This window comes from Monodelphis domestica, chromosome 4, assembly GCF_027887165.1.
Source record: "Monodelphis domestica isolate mMonDom1 chromosome 4, mMonDom1.pri, whole genome shotgun sequence".
Taxonomy (NCBI): Eukaryota; Metazoa; Chordata; class Mammalia; order Didelphimorphia; family Didelphidae; genus Monodelphis; species Monodelphis domestica.
This window is the reverse complement of record NC_077230.1, coordinates 323,472,030-323,491,982: the sequence shown is the minus strand read 5'-3', so window position 1 is coordinate 323,491,982 and position 19,953 is coordinate 323,472,030. Positions and strand designations below refer to the sequence as shown.

General features: G+C 37.7%; 2 protein-coding genes across 10 annotated transcripts in view; one reads left to right on the top strand and one right to left on the bottom strand.

Moving 5' to 3' along the window:
• LRRC63 (leucine rich repeat containing 63) overlaps positions 1-17,778 on the top strand; it is a 195,144-nt gene extending 177,366 nt beyond the window's left edge. The window contains exons 12-13 of one of the 2 annotated variants that reach the window (XM_056794875.1): positions 6,263-6,326; positions 17,739-17,778. In XM_056794875.1, the coding sequence (XP_056650853.1) occupies positions 6,263-6,326; positions 17,739-17,763 (89 nt within the window). In that variant the 3' untranslated portion in view covers positions 17,764-17,778. Of the gene's footprint in view, positions 1-6,262; positions 6,327-10,719; positions 10,748-17,738 lie in introns of those variants that run through there. The other variant, XM_056794876.1, reaches the window with a different exon arrangement.
• Positions 1-19,953, bottom strand: part of RUBCNL (rubicon like autophagy enhancer) — a 160,930-nt gene that overhangs the window by 32,351 nt on the left and 108,626 nt on the right. For 5 of the 8 annotated variants that reach the window (XM_056794868.1, XM_056794871.1, XM_056794866.1 and 2 more), the window contains 5 exons: positions 11,504-11,579; positions 10,146-10,299; positions 9,235-9,709; positions 5,264-5,367; positions 2,237-2,357 (listed from right to left, as the gene is read on the bottom strand). In XM_056794868.1, coding sequence (XP_056650846.1) covers positions 2,237-2,357; positions 5,264-5,332 — 190 coding nt within the window. In that variant the 5' untranslated portion in view covers positions 5,333-5,367; positions 9,235-9,709; positions 10,146-10,299; positions 11,504-11,579. The remainder of the gene's footprint in view (positions 1-2,236; positions 2,358-5,263; positions 5,368-9,234; positions 9,710-10,145; positions 10,300-11,503; positions 11,580-19,953) is intronic. The other 3 variants (XM_056794872.1, XM_007495433.2, XM_056794867.1) reach the window with 2 other exon arrangements.

Sequence of the window (19,953 nt, the reverse complement as noted above, 5' to 3'; positions counted from 1 at the left end):
ACACTTTGCATAAGGTTGCCACACTTTACAAACTATTACCCTATTTGTTTCCAGAACATAAGCACTAAGAAGGAAATATTGTTAGCCCAACTAAGACAATGACTAGGCAATGTTCCCTTCAGTTCTACAATGGTCTTTATTTCAACAGTCTGCTGTCAGAGGGGTGATGAAGAAAGTCAGCACACAGGAACAGAGTAACCATGAAAAAACAGGGGGGAGACCCAGAAATGTCAATGCTTAGGTTATTGTTTTCTCCAAGTTTAATGATGGCTATCTTCATCCTCAGCATGAAGGCACATTCCTGAGTCCCCCTTCTTCAGGAGTTTCCCCAAGATAACCAAAAGATCCAGGAGACTTTCATCTCCTGATGAGATAGCACCCTGACCTTCCTGATCCTTTTCTCAGGGCCCCTTTTCTCTCTCCAGCCCTGCCTCCTGCCTCAAAGACTCCAGATGAGTTTATGCCCCTGTCTTCTGATGCAATCCCCTGGCTTGCCCACTCAGTCATGGTACTCACTTCCCTCTATCTCAATTACTTCTCCTCCTGGGATCCAGCTATCTAAGAGCCTATGAAGCCTGATCAAGAAGAGTGAAGTCCTCAGGGAAGCAGCAAGAGTCAAAAAGGGATAGGAAGCTAGGGAGAGAAGTACTTCCTAAGATAGCAGGGGCTGAGGAAGATTTGGAGAGAAGTGGCCAGCATATGAACTTTTGGATGTTATTCTCCAAAATAAAACCTTAAGTATTTTCCATACACATAAAAGATTAATTTTTCACCCTATCTTCATCATTTTGACTTTGGGTTCAACTTTACACAGAGCAATTTGTAATCAAACAAACAAGTCCCAAACACTTGAAAGGTGGAAATCTGAGACAACATGCTGCAGATGAAGAGAAAGTGAACAGAAAAATGAGTAGGACAAAAAAGTTGATCAAACTCTATGTCTACTTTGTATATAAAGACAAATGTACCCAAGGTAAAAAGATTGCGAGAACTTCATTTCTGGAAAAGTTGTCACTTCCTCAAATTAGATCAATAAGGCAAGAGAGAGAATCTGGAATTTTAAGAACTACTTGGATAATTGGAAGAATGAAGTTGTTATATGTGTAGGACACGTATATAGGAAGGAAGTTGTTATAGGTGGAAGGCACAGCATAGTACAAAGACACTAAAAAATAGTAGCTACTTATAATAGCTGACATTTATATAGCATTTACGAACACCTTTAGTCCTTAAGATGATCCTTCAAGGTTAGTGCTGTTGTTTTACAAGGTGAGACAGTAGGTTCAGAAAGATTAAATGACTTGCCTACAGTTACACAGCTAGTAAATGTCAGAGATGTGACTCAAATCCAGGTTACTATCACCTCCAAGTACAAGTGCTCTTTCCTCCAACCACACTGCCTCAAGACAGAATGGAATGACCAAATGAAGGGTAAAATGGAATAAATGGATTAAGCAGAGGAAGAAGACAAGGAAGAACTGAAAATGTCTAGGATGCACTAGCAGAAATGTCTGAAATAGGGAGTGGAACAGGCAATGAAGAAATAGTTAAACATCCTAAGGGAAAGTTATTTTGCTTTGTAATTTAAAAAATGTGGAGGGTAGCTTTAAAAGAAAATGAAGAAATGTTAAGATACAAAATACGATAAAAAATAAAAGATATTAAATTATTTCTAATCCAAGAATGCTCCATAAACACTTCCTTTAAGAACCTTCTAATTTTTCAAAGATGGTGCTAGCATCTTTCCCAATTTAGCATTAGAATGGCATATAGCATTGCAAAATTGGTGACATCACTGCTCTCATACAACATTGTTCTCCAAAGTGCCAGTAAGTAAAAGCAAAGTGTGAATCAAGTTTCAACTTTCAAAAACTGGTTAATTCCCTTAAGATAAGTCATCTTGCCTTGTCAGAAGTCATTGGGACAGTTTGCTTTTTCCTAGCCAAAGGGAGCATTCATAGGCTGGGGTGATTGCTCAATCTTAATCTTGACTGGTCACAGGAAGGTAGAAGGGAAGGGAAATTATCATTTTATAGTGCCAGGTACCATGCTCAGCACTTTACAAATCTTATCTCATTTGCTCCTTACAATAACCCCGTGAGGTAGGTATTTTCATTATCTCCATTTTACAGTTGAGGAAACTGAGACAGATAAGGACTCAGTGTGTTGCCCAAGGTCACACAGTTAGTAAGTGTCTGAAGTCAGTGTGAATGTGGGTAAACTGGAAGTTCCATACCTGACTGAAGGGAGACTTGAGGCACTGGACTGAGACAGCTAGTCCTTGCAGAGGGGCGAGATGGAGGAGTATGTGCTGAATTCACCAATTCCACACAGATTAGCTTGCTTCTGCTTATTGACTGTAAGGATAGGAAATTGAAAATAATTAGAGAGCAAGAGGGAGAGGAAGAGGGAGAGAGAGGGGGAGAGGGGGAGCAAGAGAGGGGGAGAAAGGAGAGAAGAGAGAGAAAGGGATTGGGGGAGAAGGGAGGGGAGGGAGGGGAGGGAGAGAAGGGAGGAAGGAAGGAAGCAAGGAAGGTGAGTTATAAGAAAAAAAGGAGACCACAACCCACACTGTAGTTCTGTAGAACTGGAAGAAAACTTGGAAAACAAAGATCACATATGTCAAGTAAGAAAGGAATCCCAGTGATGGAAGCCCAGGAAGATGAAGTGAATTTGATGGGGGCTGGGACCTCTGAGTTGAGTACCAAATAGTCCAGGAGCCTTTATATTCAAGGGCAAAGATGCTTAATGGTGCTGAAACCCCATTAACCTGAGCCCTGATCCAAGGCTGGGACACTTATTGGAATACCTGACTCCCACCAATGAACAGCCATCAGGGGAAATTCCATTAGTTCCTGCCTGTGTAGAGCTACCCCAGGACACCAATTCATTATCCCAAGCCTAGACTAAAGGAGGGAGGGGAAGGACCTTGATTTTCTCACTATAAAAATCCTGTTGCCCTGCTTGAGAGAAAGCAGTTCCACTCCCAAATAGCAACATTGGCTCCCACTACCCAGCAGCCCAAGTAATTTCTCCTTATTACCCCAATAAAAACTCTGCCTCAGATTAAGAGGTTGAGTGACAAATTCTTTTGGAGAGAGACCAAACCCTTCGATGACAAATTCTTTCAGAGGGAACACTCAGTGTGATGGTTTTTAAAGCCCTTACCTTCTGTTTTAGAATTAGTCCTGTATATTAATTCTGGAGCAGAAGAGCTATAAGGACTAGGAAATGGGGGTTAATTGACATACCCAGAATTAGAGTCACTCAGCTAGGAAATGTCTGAGTCCAGATTTGAAATCAGGACCTCCCATCTCTAGGCCTAGCTCTCACCAATCCACTGAGCCACCTAGTTGCTCCTTTTGTTTGTGTAGTTTTAAAACCCAAATATTTCATAGTAAGGTGGTACTATTCCTGGGTAGTTATAATAGGATAAACGAGTCTTTAGTGAAGAGGTTGGGCAATTAATAAAAACCTCAACACACTCTGGATTTCAGATGTGTAAATCTTAATTCCTCAGGAAATGCAAGCTTAATGAGCATTTCAGAAGGAAAAAAAATTCAATTTGCTCATTCACTCAATAAGTCTTGACTTATTGGTCCAACTCCAAAGAGTTCATTGTCCAAAAAGGAAATGAAAGCAGTGATATGAAAAGTGAGAACAGTAGCAGAAAATTCAATGAGACTCCTGAAATAAAGACAAAGTCACACTTAATTAATTTCTATTCAGTATATATAGATAACTTGCTCAAATTGTCCTCAAAAAGAATTGGGCCCACAGATAGTATGCACTTTTGATCTTGACACAAGTTAATTAATGTTCTGAGTAGACAGACTCTCAGAATCTTGTATAGTAAATTTGTTTAAATTTTACAGTTCTACCTTAAGTTTTGAGAAGTGGAAATTAGCTGGGTGGAGGTTTTCTCTCCACTAACCACCTATGTGGTGTGTAGACAGTTTGGCAATGGATGATGACTAGCAATGGAGGAAAGAGTGTTTTTGTTCCTCCTTGAGTCTCTGGAAAAAATGGGGATAATCTCTTCACTATGAATTTACCTAAATCTACCTTGAAAGGTTATTGTGAGGAAAACATTTTGAAAACTTCAAGAGTTATTTTTCATACCTGGTACAACTTTCTCTCTAGAATATTTTAAGCAGCATTTTTATACTTATGAGATTCAAATGTAATTTTTTCCTTTTTTTAAACTGTATTGATGTCTTTTGTTCTTATATCACTTTCATTTCCAAAACTCCCACTTCCCTACCCACTGAACCACTTCTCTTAAAGGAAATGGAGGAAGTGGGAAGCATTTTAGCAAACAAGCCAATGTTTCAGCTGCCTTTGATATGACTTGTAAGTTCGGAATCCAGAACCTCACCTCTGCAAAGAAGGAAGGGAAATGAATTTCTCATGTGTTTAGGATAGAGTGGAACCTCTTTTCATCCAATTTAGTTACAAAGAAAATAAAACTTGCCATTGAAGTTAAACAAATAGAGACAACTACATTAGAGGGGAGCCATGTTAAGGAAGAACCCTACTTTCAGGACTTCTCAAACTAGTACAATGTAGAGTAGAAGCCTCTCAAAATATTTGCCAAATTGCAAAAAATAAAAATCACTCAACTTCTTAGTTTATCAATGACAAAGAGGTAGAGGGAGGTGAGAGTAGAAACTCTTACTTCATGAGAAAAATGCTTAAGAAAATGGAGAATTGATATAAAGAAAACAAATCCTAAAACTCTTAATAGCATAGGCAGATTTTTAAAGTAGGACTATACTCTGGTCAAGAAAAAAAATTTTTTTCTTGTTGAACATCATGGAAGAAAGACACCCTGAATTAAATACTGAATGGTTTATATTTAAGGACTACAGTCTCATGAATTTTATGAGATCTCCTTGTAAGAGCAGAGTCCACAGTGCAAAGCTGTTCTATTACTAAATTAGTCTTCCTTTCTGGAGGCTGAACACAACAGGTAGAGATGAGAGAGAAACACAACTTTTTAAGCACAAGAATCCAAACATTTCTTCTGACTGCCCACAAAAAATTTTCATAAAATTAAGGCTCAAAACTAGAAAGTTAACTTGGCAAAATACAAGTTAAAAACTACAGTGCAACTAATACTGACAGTCAAATGAGTCTTTCCTGGAGGTTGAGGGGAACAAGCCTTATCAACCAGAAAATTTTAAAAATGAGTACTTCCTCCATACCAGTTGGATTTAGAAGATGATTTCTAAATGGAGAAATAAGAAAATGTTTTACATACACTTGGTGGTCGCAGTTGGTTTGTGACTTGACTGTAGGCAGCTAGTGGTAATGACTGAAGAGAAGACATACTGGGAAAATCTTGATTTTTTCCCTCTTTACCACCTGAAAGCAATTAGAGAGAATATGCTACCAGTGGGTGATCTTCATGTCAAGTCAGAAAACATTTATTTAAAAACCCTTACCTTCTGTCTTAGAATAGATATTTGTTTATCAGTTCCAAGGCAAAAAAGTGGAAGGGGTTAGGCAATTGGAATTAAGTGACTTGCCAAGGGTCATAAAGCTAAGAGGCCTGGTTTGAACCCAGGACCTCCTGTCTCTCTTCCACGATAGCTGCCCCTCAACAAACATTTAGTAAGCGCTTGTGCCAGGCATTTTACTAAATGCTGGCAATACAAGGAAAGGCAAAAATGGTCTTCAAGGAGTTCCCAGTCTAAAGAAGGAGGCAGTATGCAAATAACCATGAACAAACAATATTTCCTCAGAATACATTGGAAAGAATTGCAGAGGGAAGGCAATGATGTTATTTTGAATTTTTATTGCTCCTACTTTTTGAAGTCTAAATTCCATCTTTTTTAATAAAGTTGGAGTTAAGGATAAAATAATATTCAAAATAAGCATGTTTGTTGTTATCCTTTCAATATTATTAGTAACTAGTCAAGCACATCATTGGCAGAACTCATTCTATTTGTTAATTTTTAAAAATTTCCTTCTTTCCCATCTGAAATATCCTTTTAAAAAGATATTATTCCAAATTGATACTAACCACAAAACATACACTTTAAGTTCCTTTGAGAATGACTGGCAATAGTAAATGGTCCAGGTAGAGAAACAGTTGAATATTAATTCAAAAACACATAAAAATTTAAAAATTAGTAGTCATACCCATAGCTGACATTTGTTATAGCATTCTGAGTTTTGCAATATGCTCTACATATATTATCTCATTTGAGCCTTGTAACAGCTCTGTGAGGTATCAATTCTTATCTCCTTTTTGCAGATGAGGAAACTGAGACAGAAACTGAAACAAGGATTTGTGACTTGCTACATAGTAAGCATCAGAGGTGAGATTCAAAGGTAGCCAGAATACTATTCATTAAGCCACTCTCCACAAGGAGGAACCAAATAGAACATAGAAGGCCAAATGAGAGAGCTCCTGGATTCAAAGCCAGACACAACAATTAAAAAAACCTGGGTTTTATTTCCCATCCCCCTGATTGATACCTATCCCTTGTGGGAAATCATGTTCATTAAAACAGAAAAGCACCTCTTTTAAGAAGTTTATAAAAACACTGAAGAGAAAAGGCCAATGCTTTGAATACCATCTCATAGGCAAGGGTGTTCTGAGGCTCAATTTGCAATATAGATGCCAATTATTATTATTAGTCTAAAATCACTAAGCCTCTATCTAGTCTGCTGATAATCTCACTTCCTGAGCTTTCTATTGCACTCCTGCTGAGCTCAGTGTTTATAGAGCAACATCACAGTACACTGGTAAATGTTTAGCAAATTGGCTTTCTAGAAGGGAAAAAAATGTATGCACACATTTTCTTTTTTTTTAAACTCTTACCTTCCATCTCAGAATCAATACTGCTATTTCTTTGTCCAGCTCATTTTATAAATGAGGAAACTAAGGCTAACAGGATTGAGTGACTTGCCCAGGGTCATATAACTAATAATTGTTTGAGGCCAGTTTAAACACAGGAAGATGAGTCTACCTGACTTTAGGTCCAACTCTCTGTCCCCTGTACTACCTAGATGCCCTTAATAAAGTATATCTTCCCATCTGTCAGGACTCATTATAACGGTATTAGACAAACTCCATGGGTATATGGAATTAACCAATAAATCATATTGGTTAATTTATATATATATATATATATATATATATATAAAGAAATAAAAAAGATACCTTCTCAGAGTTAGGAAGGGAACTTTCTCATATTTGTACAGGTTCAGTATATGCAAAATAGGATTCATGTTAATACAAGTTTGGGCATGTGAAACTTTTGGGGCAGCCACTCACCCACAAGTAGTGCCACCCTTGTGTTATGTGGTCCGGATGCTGGTAGTACTTGAAAAATACTCCTAAAATACGGATAAACTATCGTTGTGAGCAGCGAAGTAGTATTTTGGACCCGGGGAAGCAAGGGTTAACTGATTCCTTCCCAGGTGCATTGGTAACCTGGCCCACAACACAACCTCAGAACCCCAAGAGCATGGACCTTTTGTTAAATATGCAAAAATGATCACTAGTTTATACATGCAGGAAAATTATTTACAAAGCAAAATGACAGTTTGTGTATTTCATTTAACTCAAAACAACTGATGCTGAGTGTTAAATATTTCAATGGAAGGCTGAAGTACTCTTCTCTGATTTTTTTTTTAAAGAAACTAAATTCTCTTTTATTTGGAAAATGGGTTACATTTGATTCTGCCAGATTGGGGGATGTTGTGGAGGGAAAGAGAACAGTTTAGAGAATAACACATTACATTTGATTAGCACTTTATACACTTTATGTATCTATTATTTCCTGTATAACACCGTTGTTAAAGTAGGAACAAGATTCTTGCCCCCTCTGAGGTTGAGGAAGGATTTTTATCAATATTAGATAGTAAAGTATGATAAGTATCTTTGATTTGACTGAGCTTTCAGATGCTCAGACCAAGTATGCCACAGCTCTGCAATTCTATGGATGCTTGCTTCTGTTATAACAATAGGGTAAAAAAGGAGTCTGAAAAACACTGTACAGCTTTTTTCTTTCTTTAGGTGCCCTAAATTCTCACAGGTTAAATAACCTAGTAACCAGGTAGTTTTATTCCTTCATCCCCTCTGACATACTTTTTTCCAGAATGCAGAAGCTGTCAAACAACTTTGAAATGAGAAGACAGAACCAGGTAGTCTTTTTTTTTTTAAACCCTTTCCTTTGTTGGGTCTTGGAATCAATACTGTGTATTGATTCTAAGGCAGAAGAGTGGTAAGGCCTAGGAAATGAGGGTTAAGTGACTTGCCCAGAGCCACACAGCTGGGAAGTGTCTGAATCCACATTTGAACCCAGGACCTACCATCTCAGCCTGGTTCTCAATCCACTGAGCCACCCAGCTGCCCTCCCAGGTAATCTTAAAAGTGAGGAAAAGTTAGGTTTGACCTAGGGTTGAAGGGAGTGACTGGGATAGAAAAGGGTGAGGATTACAAATTAAAAAATTAGGTGTTTCTGGGCTGCTTCACTACAAAACTAGTTCGGGGGCTTCTTTTCTGAAATGCAACCAAGCCAGCCATATCTATTTGTTACAGATCTGAGCTAAAGAAATAATTAAACAACCTGCCCCACTAGTTATAGGACAGCCTAATTTGTGTCTCAGGAGATCTCTAAACCACATGATGACTCACCCATTCAGATGCTTCATTTTTCAATATATTTTTGAGTTTGGGGGACAGAAAAGAAATACAGATAGTTAGAAAGAGAAACTAGAGTTATTCTAGTCACACTAGACTGGTAGTTGTTTACTGATATGTCTTTTGCCTTGAGAAAAAAACAAAACAAAACAAAACAAAAAAACAACTCATTCAAATCTAACCATCCAGCCCAGGTCCGACATTGACACATAATTTCTCTAGATTTCTGGCTTCCCCTTCCCTCTGAGCCTTTGTGACCTCGGGTAAGTAACTAGCCCTTGAAGGACCCCAGTCTCCATTCCAGGACGTTAAATGAGAGGATTGGCTCAAATAATCTTTAAGGTCCCCTACATCGCTAGGATTTTATGGCTTATTCTTAATCCAAGGTTGATAACTGGTCCCTCTGGCTGTCCTCTCGGTCACCCACCCTCTTCCTCTGAAAATCCCATCCGTGCTCATATCTGCCTCCAAAGCGTCCTCTAAGAAAGGTTTACATACTCTCCCAGTGAGAAAATGATGTGATTTTCTCACAACCCGAGAGATCAAGATGTCTGTCCCCAGTACAACTGCCATACCTTGCAGCGGGCCGCGAACTGCGGGCAGTGGCGAACGCGGCGCCCAGCTCCGTGTCCGAAGGGCTTGGGGGAAGCCAAGGGGAAGGACTCAGAGGCAGGGAAATGCAGAAGCAGAGAGCCGCGGCAGAGGGAAGCCACAGGGCGGAGTCGCGACGTTCCTCAACTCAGTCTCGGCGGAACCCCCAGCCTGGGTGCACCCACTGCCTCTCACCTTTACCAGCTTTCACCCTGCGGAAGATTTCCTGTCTTTAGGGCCCGGCTCCACCACAACCCGATCCAAAGACTAAGGTAGCTACTCCAGGCTCTTCCTTGCTCACGTTAGAGCTACCTGACGGCGCTGGGTGTGTCCCAGGTGAGGGCAGGTTATAGTACTGTGTGCCAGAGACCTAACTTCGAAATCCGCTTCTGAAACTTAAATTTCTCTGCCATAAGAGGCAAGCTTCTTAGTGCACCCACTGTGCCTCGGTTTCCTTACCTATAAAATGAATATAATAATTGCACTGAAGGGTTTGTGAGGCAAATGTTTTAAAATATAAATCACATTTACCCACTGACAGAGGGGTTGACAAGTTAATAATTGATTGGGAATGTTTTTCTACTCTGCCGTTTACTGGCTCCACTTACACAACGAAATGGGCATGAATTCTTTTCTTCGAGGTCTTCTTCACCCCAACTCCTCCATAGTCTCCTAAAACTTCTATAACTCACATAGACTTCCTCTCTGAACACCCAGCAATAATAATAATAATAGGAAACCTTTCTCAATAATGATAGCATATATAGTCGATTTGGGTAGCAATATAATACATAGGATTTGAGGATTTATAAAGTACTTGATATAAATAACCTTGAGAAAGTCACTTCACCCCTTCTGAGCCTCTTTCTTTATTTTTTAAATATGGGAGTTTTACCTCTTAAGACTGATTTCCAGCTCTAAACCGTGATGGTGGTGTGATCCTGAGCTCCCTCAATTCACAGCTATTCCTAGTAGAATAGTAAGCTCCTTCATGGCAGACATGAGGTCCTTTTTCATTTATTCATTTGATAGGCACTTAAGCATCTACACTGTGGAAGAGAAACAAAAAGGAAACAGTTAAGGAGCACACATCATGTATCCTATTTTTTTAATTTAAAAGGTACCATTGTGGCAGGGTAGGCAGACTCAGTCTGAGTTAGGATGGCTTGAATTCAAGTTCTGTCTCTGACACGTGCGGGCCATAAGACCCTGGATAAGTCATTTAAACTATCTTTGGCATTTCTAGTTCTATAAATTATAGGACATTTGATGATTTACATTGATAGGCAAAGTTCATTACAGGTCCCAACACAACAGAATGTTCTTTACTTTAGTGCTGAGTAATTGTACTGGGCATATAGTGAATGACTAATCTATGCTTATGAACTGACTGAATAAATTATCTCATTTAGTATTCATCACAGCCTGGTAAAGAAGGCTGATCAGGCATTATTATTTCTGTTTTACAGATGGGGAAATTGAGGTTCATTTACAAAGTGATTGACCAGAGGACATACAACTATGGAAATCTAAAACCCATCTACTATCTATATATGTCCTGTGCTCTTTCTAGTACCCACAAAACCTCAAAGTTGAATAAAACTCCAATGGTCGTCTAGTCCAAAACCTACCCAAAGTTTCCTTCTAGCTAATTTAATTTACATATAATCCATATAAATTACATTCACTCTGTGAAAATAGACTGTAATCCAGTGAAGGGCAGGGACCAGATCCTTATCTTCTCTGGCATTCCCCAATGCTGCAGAAAGATGTGACCATCAAAATGTGAAGATCAGAAGCCCATAGAACTTCCTAATGGCCAGTATGAGGGTAACTGGACATAGAAAAGAAAATTTTAAGGGAAACCAATAAATGAAAGAAAATTCAAACAAATTGATGTATTTCCAGGAAAGTAGTTCTTAACTGTTTGGGAGGACAGGAATCCTTTCAAAGTCTGTTGAAGTCTAGGAAACCTGTCTCAAAAACGTTTTTATATGGATAAAATACAAAGCACAATATAACAAAAGAAAACACTGAAATACAATTATAATTTTTTTTCTTATTATTTGGAAGAAACCAGGTAAAGAACTTCTGACAGGAGCAGATTTGTTCTTGTCAACCTTAGGTTCAATATCCCTAAGGAAACCTTATTAGCTTCCATAAGTTTTGGGGGTTTTAGGTGGAGGTTATGGATAGGTCATCAGAACCTCTGACATGTAAAAGGCACCACAGAAGTATTGTCAAATAACTTACCACTTCAGTTAGGTATGGCTTGTGTCCAAATGCCTATTAACGCACAGAGGGAGCCGCATTGTGATCAGAGCAGGGTCTGCAGAGAAATCGAAGTCAAGTAACTGCCAGACCAGACCCAGCACCAACTTTACAAAAAACGAAGCTGCAAGTGAGAATGACTGAGCCAGGAGCACAGCCCTGGTGACCTACTGTCGAACTTGGAGAACAGAGTCAACATCTGAGAAATCAATGTTTGCACAAAAAATTAAAAAAGGGAAGGAAGTGAGCAGTGGGCAAATAAGCTTAGAGGAGAGCACAGAAGGGAGGTACCAGGGTGCTAATGTCCGAGAGAGATAATCACAAGGCAGGGCTATATAACCTATGAACAAGATGGAGTGTGACCACAGATTGGGGAACAAAATCAGTGCTGATGTCATTGAAAGGAGCAGTTTCATTTGGCTTTCGACCCGTTCTGTCCTTTCCTCTCTGCCTGCCTTGGACCTTCTGGGCATTAAGGGGAACTAGGTTGCAACTCCAGCTCTATGAGTCACTTGGGGCAGTGTTTTGAGCTCTGTACCTGGAACCAGGAAGACCTGAGTTCAAATGAGCCCTTGATACTTAGTAGCCCCAACCCTGGGCTGGTCATTTAATCTCCTGCCTCAGTTTCCTCAGGAAGACTCATCTTCCTGAGTTAAAATCCAGCCTCAGACTGTTACTAGCTATGTGGCCATAGGCAAGTCTCTTAATCTTATTGACCTCAGTTTCTTATTTGAAAAATGAAATGGAGAAGGAATTAGCAAAGCACTCCAGTATCTTTGCCACAAAAACCCCCCAAATCAAGTCCTGGAAAGTCTGAAAAGCCTGAACAACAACACTGTCTCTAACTCTGTGGTCCTATACTTCCAATTAAAAGAGAATTTACTGTAACCCCCAAAAGGAATTGATCTGCATGGTAACAGGCCCAGCAAAGGCAGTTTGGTTGGGAAACAGGGAAAGTGATCCTTCATGTGGACATTCTTACTGTCCCATAAGCAACCAAAACTTATACTATTCTGCTTCCCTTTAAAATGACTGAGAAGAAGATAAACATAATCAGATAAGAAGTTTAGCTAGGGAAATAATACTACAAGTGAAAGACCCCTATCTTGAAAGTTAAAAGTTGTAAAATCAATTCCTTACTTTATTGGGTGGGTATTTTGTTTCTGTGTCCTATCGATTTATTCATGTGCAAAACAAGAGCTAGATGATCTCTAAAATTCTGTAAATTTGTATTCTCTGGTTTTGCCCTTAGTTATATGATTTCTCAGGACATTTTCCTCTACTGTAAATGGAAGCAATTAGGCAAAATAATCTCTAAAGGGTCTCTTTGCCCTCGAGGTCTGTGATAGTTTGTTAGCTTTCAAGACTTCTTTTTGTAGCATAAGATTTGCATTGCAGACGCACTTAATGGATTCTTTAGAAAAAAAAAATTTGTGGATCTAGGAGAAAATCTTATTGGATATCAGTTGCTAAGAATACTTAACATATTACTGGGTCATCTCCTTGCAAATACCAATTACCAGGCTCAACCTTTTGGGCAGAGAAAACATGTGATGGGGGCAGGTAGGCAGTTCAGATTTAGAACTAAGAGGTCCTGAGTTCAAATTTGACCTCAGATACTCCCTAGCCTTGTGACCTTAGGCAAGTATTTAATCCCCACTGCCTAGCTCTTATTGCCTTCCTGCCTTGAAATCAATACATAGTATTGATTCTAAGATAGAAGGTAATAGTTTAAAAAAAAAAAGAAAAGATATGTTAGAAGGATATGTTGATTATTTGACAGATAAAAAGTGAGCCTTGCTCCTTAGTCCTATTCTTCCCTCTTTTCATAAATTGATGTCAGTCTGCTCTTCTCTAGACACATGCTTAGCAGGGTTCCTTAAAGCTGATATTTGTGTTGTGTGCTCATTTTTTTTTTGGTCAATAATTGAAGTATATTTAGTGACAAATTTAGTCTGGCCTTAGAGTTGGCATGTGGGAACTTGTGGAGATGCACAACAGTTTGTACTGACAGCTTTGAGCTAGCTTCAGATGTTTGGGGTCATGGGTTTGGGTCATGAAGAGAAAAGGAAAATCACTTTGCTAATGAAGAGTGAATCAGTGACAATATTGCTTCCAAAGGCAACAAATCTATTAAACTTCCACTTGAAAGATTTCTTTAAAATTTTGCTTAAAGCAAAAATTCCTCTTTACCTAGCAAGAGAGAAGCTAATATAAGTTTAAGATTAAAAATTAAGATCCAATACTTCAAGTATTATATTTTATAAGATTTATTAATAATCATTGAAGTAGAGGAAAATAAAAACCACCAGTAAAGAGCAGTTTCCCAGACTGCAAAAAGTGGGAGAAGAGAAAGAGGGGAAGGAGTTACAGAAATTTATCTTCAAAATGTAAAGACATAATGTGGGGACAAAAGAGGAATGCTGGGAAATGTAGTTCAAGGGTACAAAATTCTAATTATACAATACCCCCTGTGATGCTTTGGGATGCTAGTCTCCCCAATGGATCATTTAAACATAACCAGCTTATAACTTTAACTAGAGGTACATACAATATTGAAGTTTCTAAAGGGAAATTACAATAATTTGGGGATAAGAGGGGAATAAAAAAGGAAAAACAAAACCAATGATTGCTACATTGACAAAAAAAAACAATTAGGGGATAGTATACATTCAAAATAATTGTGTTCAACCCCCCACAGTTCAAAATCACAACATCCTAAAGTTCACTCTAGATCTTTTGGTGCAGCATGTAGTTTCTGTGGGCATCTTCATGGTGCCTTCTCCAAACCATTGACTTTCTAGATTTGGGGAGGTAGCAAGTTTCTTATCCTAAAATTACTCTCAAAAGAATTTAAACTTTGCATTATAGGATAATAATACAATCCCCACTGAGGAGGGTATTGACAAACATATGGATCACTCAGGGATACATGCCTGAGTTATGATGTATATGAATCAATTTGCAAAAGAAAATAAAAAACATCAAAATATCCAAATAAAAGAGAAAAAAGTAACTTCTGGATGAAATATAAAATATCAAAGTCTTATGTGTAAAAATTTCTAAGTAAGGAAAAATACACCTATAACACATCCTTCAATTAGGGCCCAATTAAAGTGATTCATGTCCCACAAGCCTATAGTAGCAATTATGCACTTATCCAATCAGCAGCCAAGACTAAAGAAAAATCTCCATACTATGAAAGAAAGAAAAGGGATTCGATTTCAGCAGCAAATGGGATATAGCATTCCTTGGTCTTATTTTACCTTTTCTCTCAGGGATAGGTGAGCCAGGATGGTAACCAAACTTTAGTACTTGGTAGAATGTGGTATAGGGAAGACCTACATCTGACATGTGTCAAAGAGCAGCATCCTTTAACCTTAAAAAAGTTCAAGTCCCATGTGTTGGCACAGAATCTCATCAATCCCACTGGGATTAATTGGTCTTTTTGACCTTTTGCTCATTGGCACTGTGCAGAGGTTCTTTTGTGATCTTTTCTCCTGGAATAAGACACAATCATTAAGCAAATTTTCAAACAATGAATGACAGGTTTCCATAGTCTAAAGCTTTGGGGTATGCATTGCCATTTGGGCTAATGGACATTTTAGATTTACCCCAGTGCAAAATCAAAAAACCTTAAGTTAATTGGTAACATGTGCTTCAAGTACAAATATGATATAAAAAAAAGAAAACTCAAATACTGTATTATACATGCAAGGGAAAATAATAGTGAAAAAATGTTTTAAAAATAAAAAATATGTAGCTTACAATTAGTGACACAATGTGTCAGCCAAGGAGAGGTAGAGTACAAAGGTTTCTCACCCCAAAATGAGATCCATTTTCTTTTTAAGTTGGCCATGATCCACAGTGTGAGTGCAAATGATTTTCACCAATTAACAGCTTTATAAAACAGTAGTATAATAGGTAATGCACATTTAAAGAAATACCAAAATTCCCCAAAATCACAATAGCCCATTTAATGACAATAGCAAACAAACCCACTATCATTAGGATTCACATGAGTCTATAGCCACTTCCTGTGTGACATTTAAAAAAATCTATGAAGCTCATGGATACTTGTCACAAGTTCTACAGATCTAGTCAATCTTTCAACCTTGGCTGAGATATTTTTAACAAAGTCTATTACTGCCATCATTCCAAAATGTGGCAGGAGAGCCCAGAAAAAAAACAAACCTCTCTACTGATGATGAAAATCTTTTGGGTCTAAAATGCCACCAAGAATTTAGATCATTCTGGTGGAAAGGTAGAGTAAACTGAAGAGTTACAAATATAAAAACCAATTAAGAAGCTACGAGGCTTCCCAGGAAAATCCTTCCCACCTCTCAGATGAGATTATAACCTATCACAGGGTAACCAAGCCCCTTTATGGGGAACCTTCCTCCTTCTGGTATGAGACTGTAACAGTGCAAAAATCCTGTCTCCAATATGTTCCATCCATTTCAATGTAGAGTCAAGGAGTAAATAGTGAAAATCACTTCAGATATCTCATCCATTACCTTTTTAATAAATGTGGAAATGGGGGATACAATAGTGATATTGCACTTCACTTCAACTACAAATGAACCCTTACCTCTTGTTACAAACAACTCAAAGGCAGGCAAATGATCAGTCAGAGGTAGGGATGCTATTAGATATCTAAAAATCACTTCAGAAGACCCCTTAAAATCAATTGAGATATTTAGCTCATTAAATTTTATGGTGGTTTAATTAATATAGAGGGAAGGAATTAAGAAGAAGAGAGGAAAAAGGGTATAGGATTTCTCTGACCTTGCCTGAGCCAAGGGGAGTTCAAAGACCTTCCAGCCATGAAGCTTCCTCCAGGATGAGGAACCTCCTAGGAGGATGGCATTTTTAGGAAACTAAAGGAAAAGGAATCAGCCTAAACTCTGAGAGAACTCAGTGAAGATGCCTCACCTGAACTAGACTACTAAGCTTCTCCCAGTATTGTATCAAGGATGCTCACCACCAAACCTGGACAATATCTGCAGCCACACCAAGATGCCAAGATGCTCAGCATGCTGCCACCAGCCATCTCTCTGCTGCCAGAGCCAGAGCCACCTCTCCGCAAAAAGAGCCTGGAGAAAGGAAGTGATGTGAAACATATAGACTGTTTTTACATCACTTCCTCCATCTCACATGTATCAATGGTACCTTAAGCTTGACTTAGGACAGATCAGGGGGTCTGTCAGTTGTTTCTGATTTGTCATTTGTTAGCACATGTCTATCATAGGCCATCCATCTCAACACTTAATCCTTAAGTAGGGGTGTAGATATCCCTGTTTTGTTAGACTAAGCAGGGTGGAGTAAATCTAAAATTCACATATTATTATAAATTTTGTGGATGAGGAAAATCCTCTCCCACTTAAACAATCATTGATAAGCACAAGATAACATCCAGAAAGGAAAAAAAAAAGAAATTGAAATACATGGGTGACCCAGATATATAATATCAATAGGAAGATTCTGTTGAGATGTGAATGCAGTATTTCTGGACTTGGTCATTCACAAATGATAAATTTCAAAATCTTTCAAAAAAATTTCAAAATATGAAATAAATTTAAAAAAAATCAAAATTTAAAATAACATCCAGGCAGTAGTGTGTACTATTAAATTATACTTTTATGATTTTTAAAAAATAAAAAACAATAACTATCATCACATTAACAACTACCATAGCTAAATTAAATATTTAAAATGTAATATGTATATGTGTATATGAAACATAAGTAAATATTTAAATATTAAAACAAGGAGACAACAAAAAAAGATATGGTTCAATAAAGATGAAGAGAGTGTTGGAGTGGAAGTGGGATTCAGGATTCAAGTTATATCTTGGTTATAATCTAGATTCACATGTTATGCTAGATCTCAATTTCTTCACCTTCAAAATAAGGAAGTAGAATTAGATGATGTCTAAAGTCTTTTGTAGCTATTCAAATACTCTTTAGCACCCTAAAAATTTATCTTAGCAATGATATTATTTGCTGGTATCATATAAAATTAAGTATAAACATTTTTACGTGAAATCAATTAGCAAAATCAAATTTAAGTTTGTTGACAAATTTAATATCATTTAAATTAAATTAAATTAAAATTGTACAAGTAACAAAAAGTAATTTTAAAGTAAACAATGAATACTGACTGCTAACAAAAAAATACAACCCATTACTGTAATAACCTATTTTTTTTTTATTAGTGACAGTGGAATCACCACATTTTGAGGAAGTGGAAATAAACACTAAAGAAAAACAAAGACAGAAAGGACAGCTGGACCAAAGTGCACACAGAGGAGGTCCCTGTGTAGAAGGGTTGACAGTGTTGAGGAATCAATTCTTAAGTTATCTCAAAGGAGAAGTTGCAGAATAACTGGGGAAAAAAAGACACTCTTACTGTAAAAAAAAAAAGATAAAAAAACATAAATAATTACCAACCCACATATCTACTTCCTAATTTCTATGAAATCTGCACGAAAATCATCTATTCAATTATTGAAGGCATCCTTTGATGAAAATAGGACAACTATCAGGCTTTTGGAAAAGATTCCAGGACAGGCCACAATTTTTACAGTTACACAATTGACTAAAAGGCACATCAAATGCATGATTTGGTTATTGTTTGTTGATTAGTTGGGGTTTTTTTTTTAAGTTTTTGATATGATAGAGCAAAATCCAGCCTTCAAGGCTCTCCTCTAATAAGCTGTCTCTCATGTATATGTTAAAATCATTTGCAATACCTTGGAAGATAAAACAATAGAAAAATGCCAATATTACTTGACACTATAATGGAAGATGACCAGAATTCAAGTAGAAGAGAGATTTCCTGGAGAGTTGGAGTTGTCAAAATGTTCCTTCTTTGTAGATGACTGCACTGATTTTCTCAAGTTCCTCTGAATATTGCAGAGCTTTCTAAATGATATCTATGACCACTCAAAATACAATCCTAACAATCCAAAGAGGGAAAGTCCAGGAGATGAAAAATTACTATTCTTCTGGTTATGATATACATTTGTATGGACACCCCTTAGAGTTGATCTAGTATCTTGTATAGACATTATATTATACCTGGATAAGGAGTCATTATAGATGGGCAAGATGGGAATAGGAGGAAGAGAGAAACAATTTGGGAAACTGCAGTGACTCTGCTCTTCCTGAAACACCCATTTATTAAACTACCTTTCAAACATCTCTAACTATACATCAATAAATATAAATTCAATATGTCCAAAACAGAACTCATTAGCTTTCTCTCTCTCTCTCTTTTTAAAACCCTTACCTTCTGTCTTAGTATCGATTCTAAGACAGAAGACCAGAAAGAGTTAGGCAATAGGAGTTAAGTGGCTTTGCCCAGGGTCACACACCTCATTAGCTTTCTCCTTAAAACCTACTTTGTTGTTTAGTCATTTTCCAGTTGTGTCCAACTCTTCATTACCCTATTTGGGGTTTTCTTGGCAGAGATACAAGAGTGGTTTCCCCATTTCCTTCTCTAGCTCATTTTACAGATGAGGAAACTGGACTAAATGACTTGCTTAGGATTACAAAGCTAGTAGGAGTCTGAGACCAGATTTGAACTCAGGAAGTCTTCCTAACACTGGCTGTATACTCTATCTGATGAGCTACCTAGTTGCCCAAACCCTTGTCTTCCACTTTCCTGTTACTAGAAAAGACATCATCCTAATCCTTCATGTTAGCAACCCAGAAGTCATACTGCATTCATCACTTTCTCTAAGTGCACCCCCCATAACTAAGTTCTTGCTAAGACTATCAATATTTTACCTTTACAACATCACTCTGATGTAGACCCTCATCACCTCACAACTGGATTATTTCAATAAACTTCCTGCTGGGTCTGCCTGACTCAAGCCTTTTCCCACTCCAGTCCATCTTCCATTCAGACACTAAAGTGATTTTCCTAAAACATGGCTCTGATCATATCAGCAACCCACCCTCCCAATAAACTCCATTGATTTCCTATTGCCACCAGGATCAAATACAAAATGTTGTCATCTAAAGCCTTTCATAACCTGGCAGCATCCTACCTTTCCAATCTTCTTATACTTTAATTCCTGAAATGTACTCTTCCATTCAGTGATACTAGCCTGGGGGGTGTTTCATCAACAAGACATTCCATCTCTTAATACCAAGCATTTTCTTTGGCCATTCCCCATACCTGGAATGTTCTCTCCCCTTCACTCTGACTACTAAATTCCCAGGCTCCCTTTTAGTCCCAACTAAAATCTTACATCAATATTAAGTCTTTCCCTGCCTTTCTTAATTCTAGTGTCTTTCCCTTGGTTAATTTCTTATTTATTCTATATAACTTGCTTCATATACATTTGTTTGCATGTTGTCTTCATTTAGATTATAAGTTCCTTGAGGGATTTAACTTCAGTAGTCTTTTAGTAATTATATGTG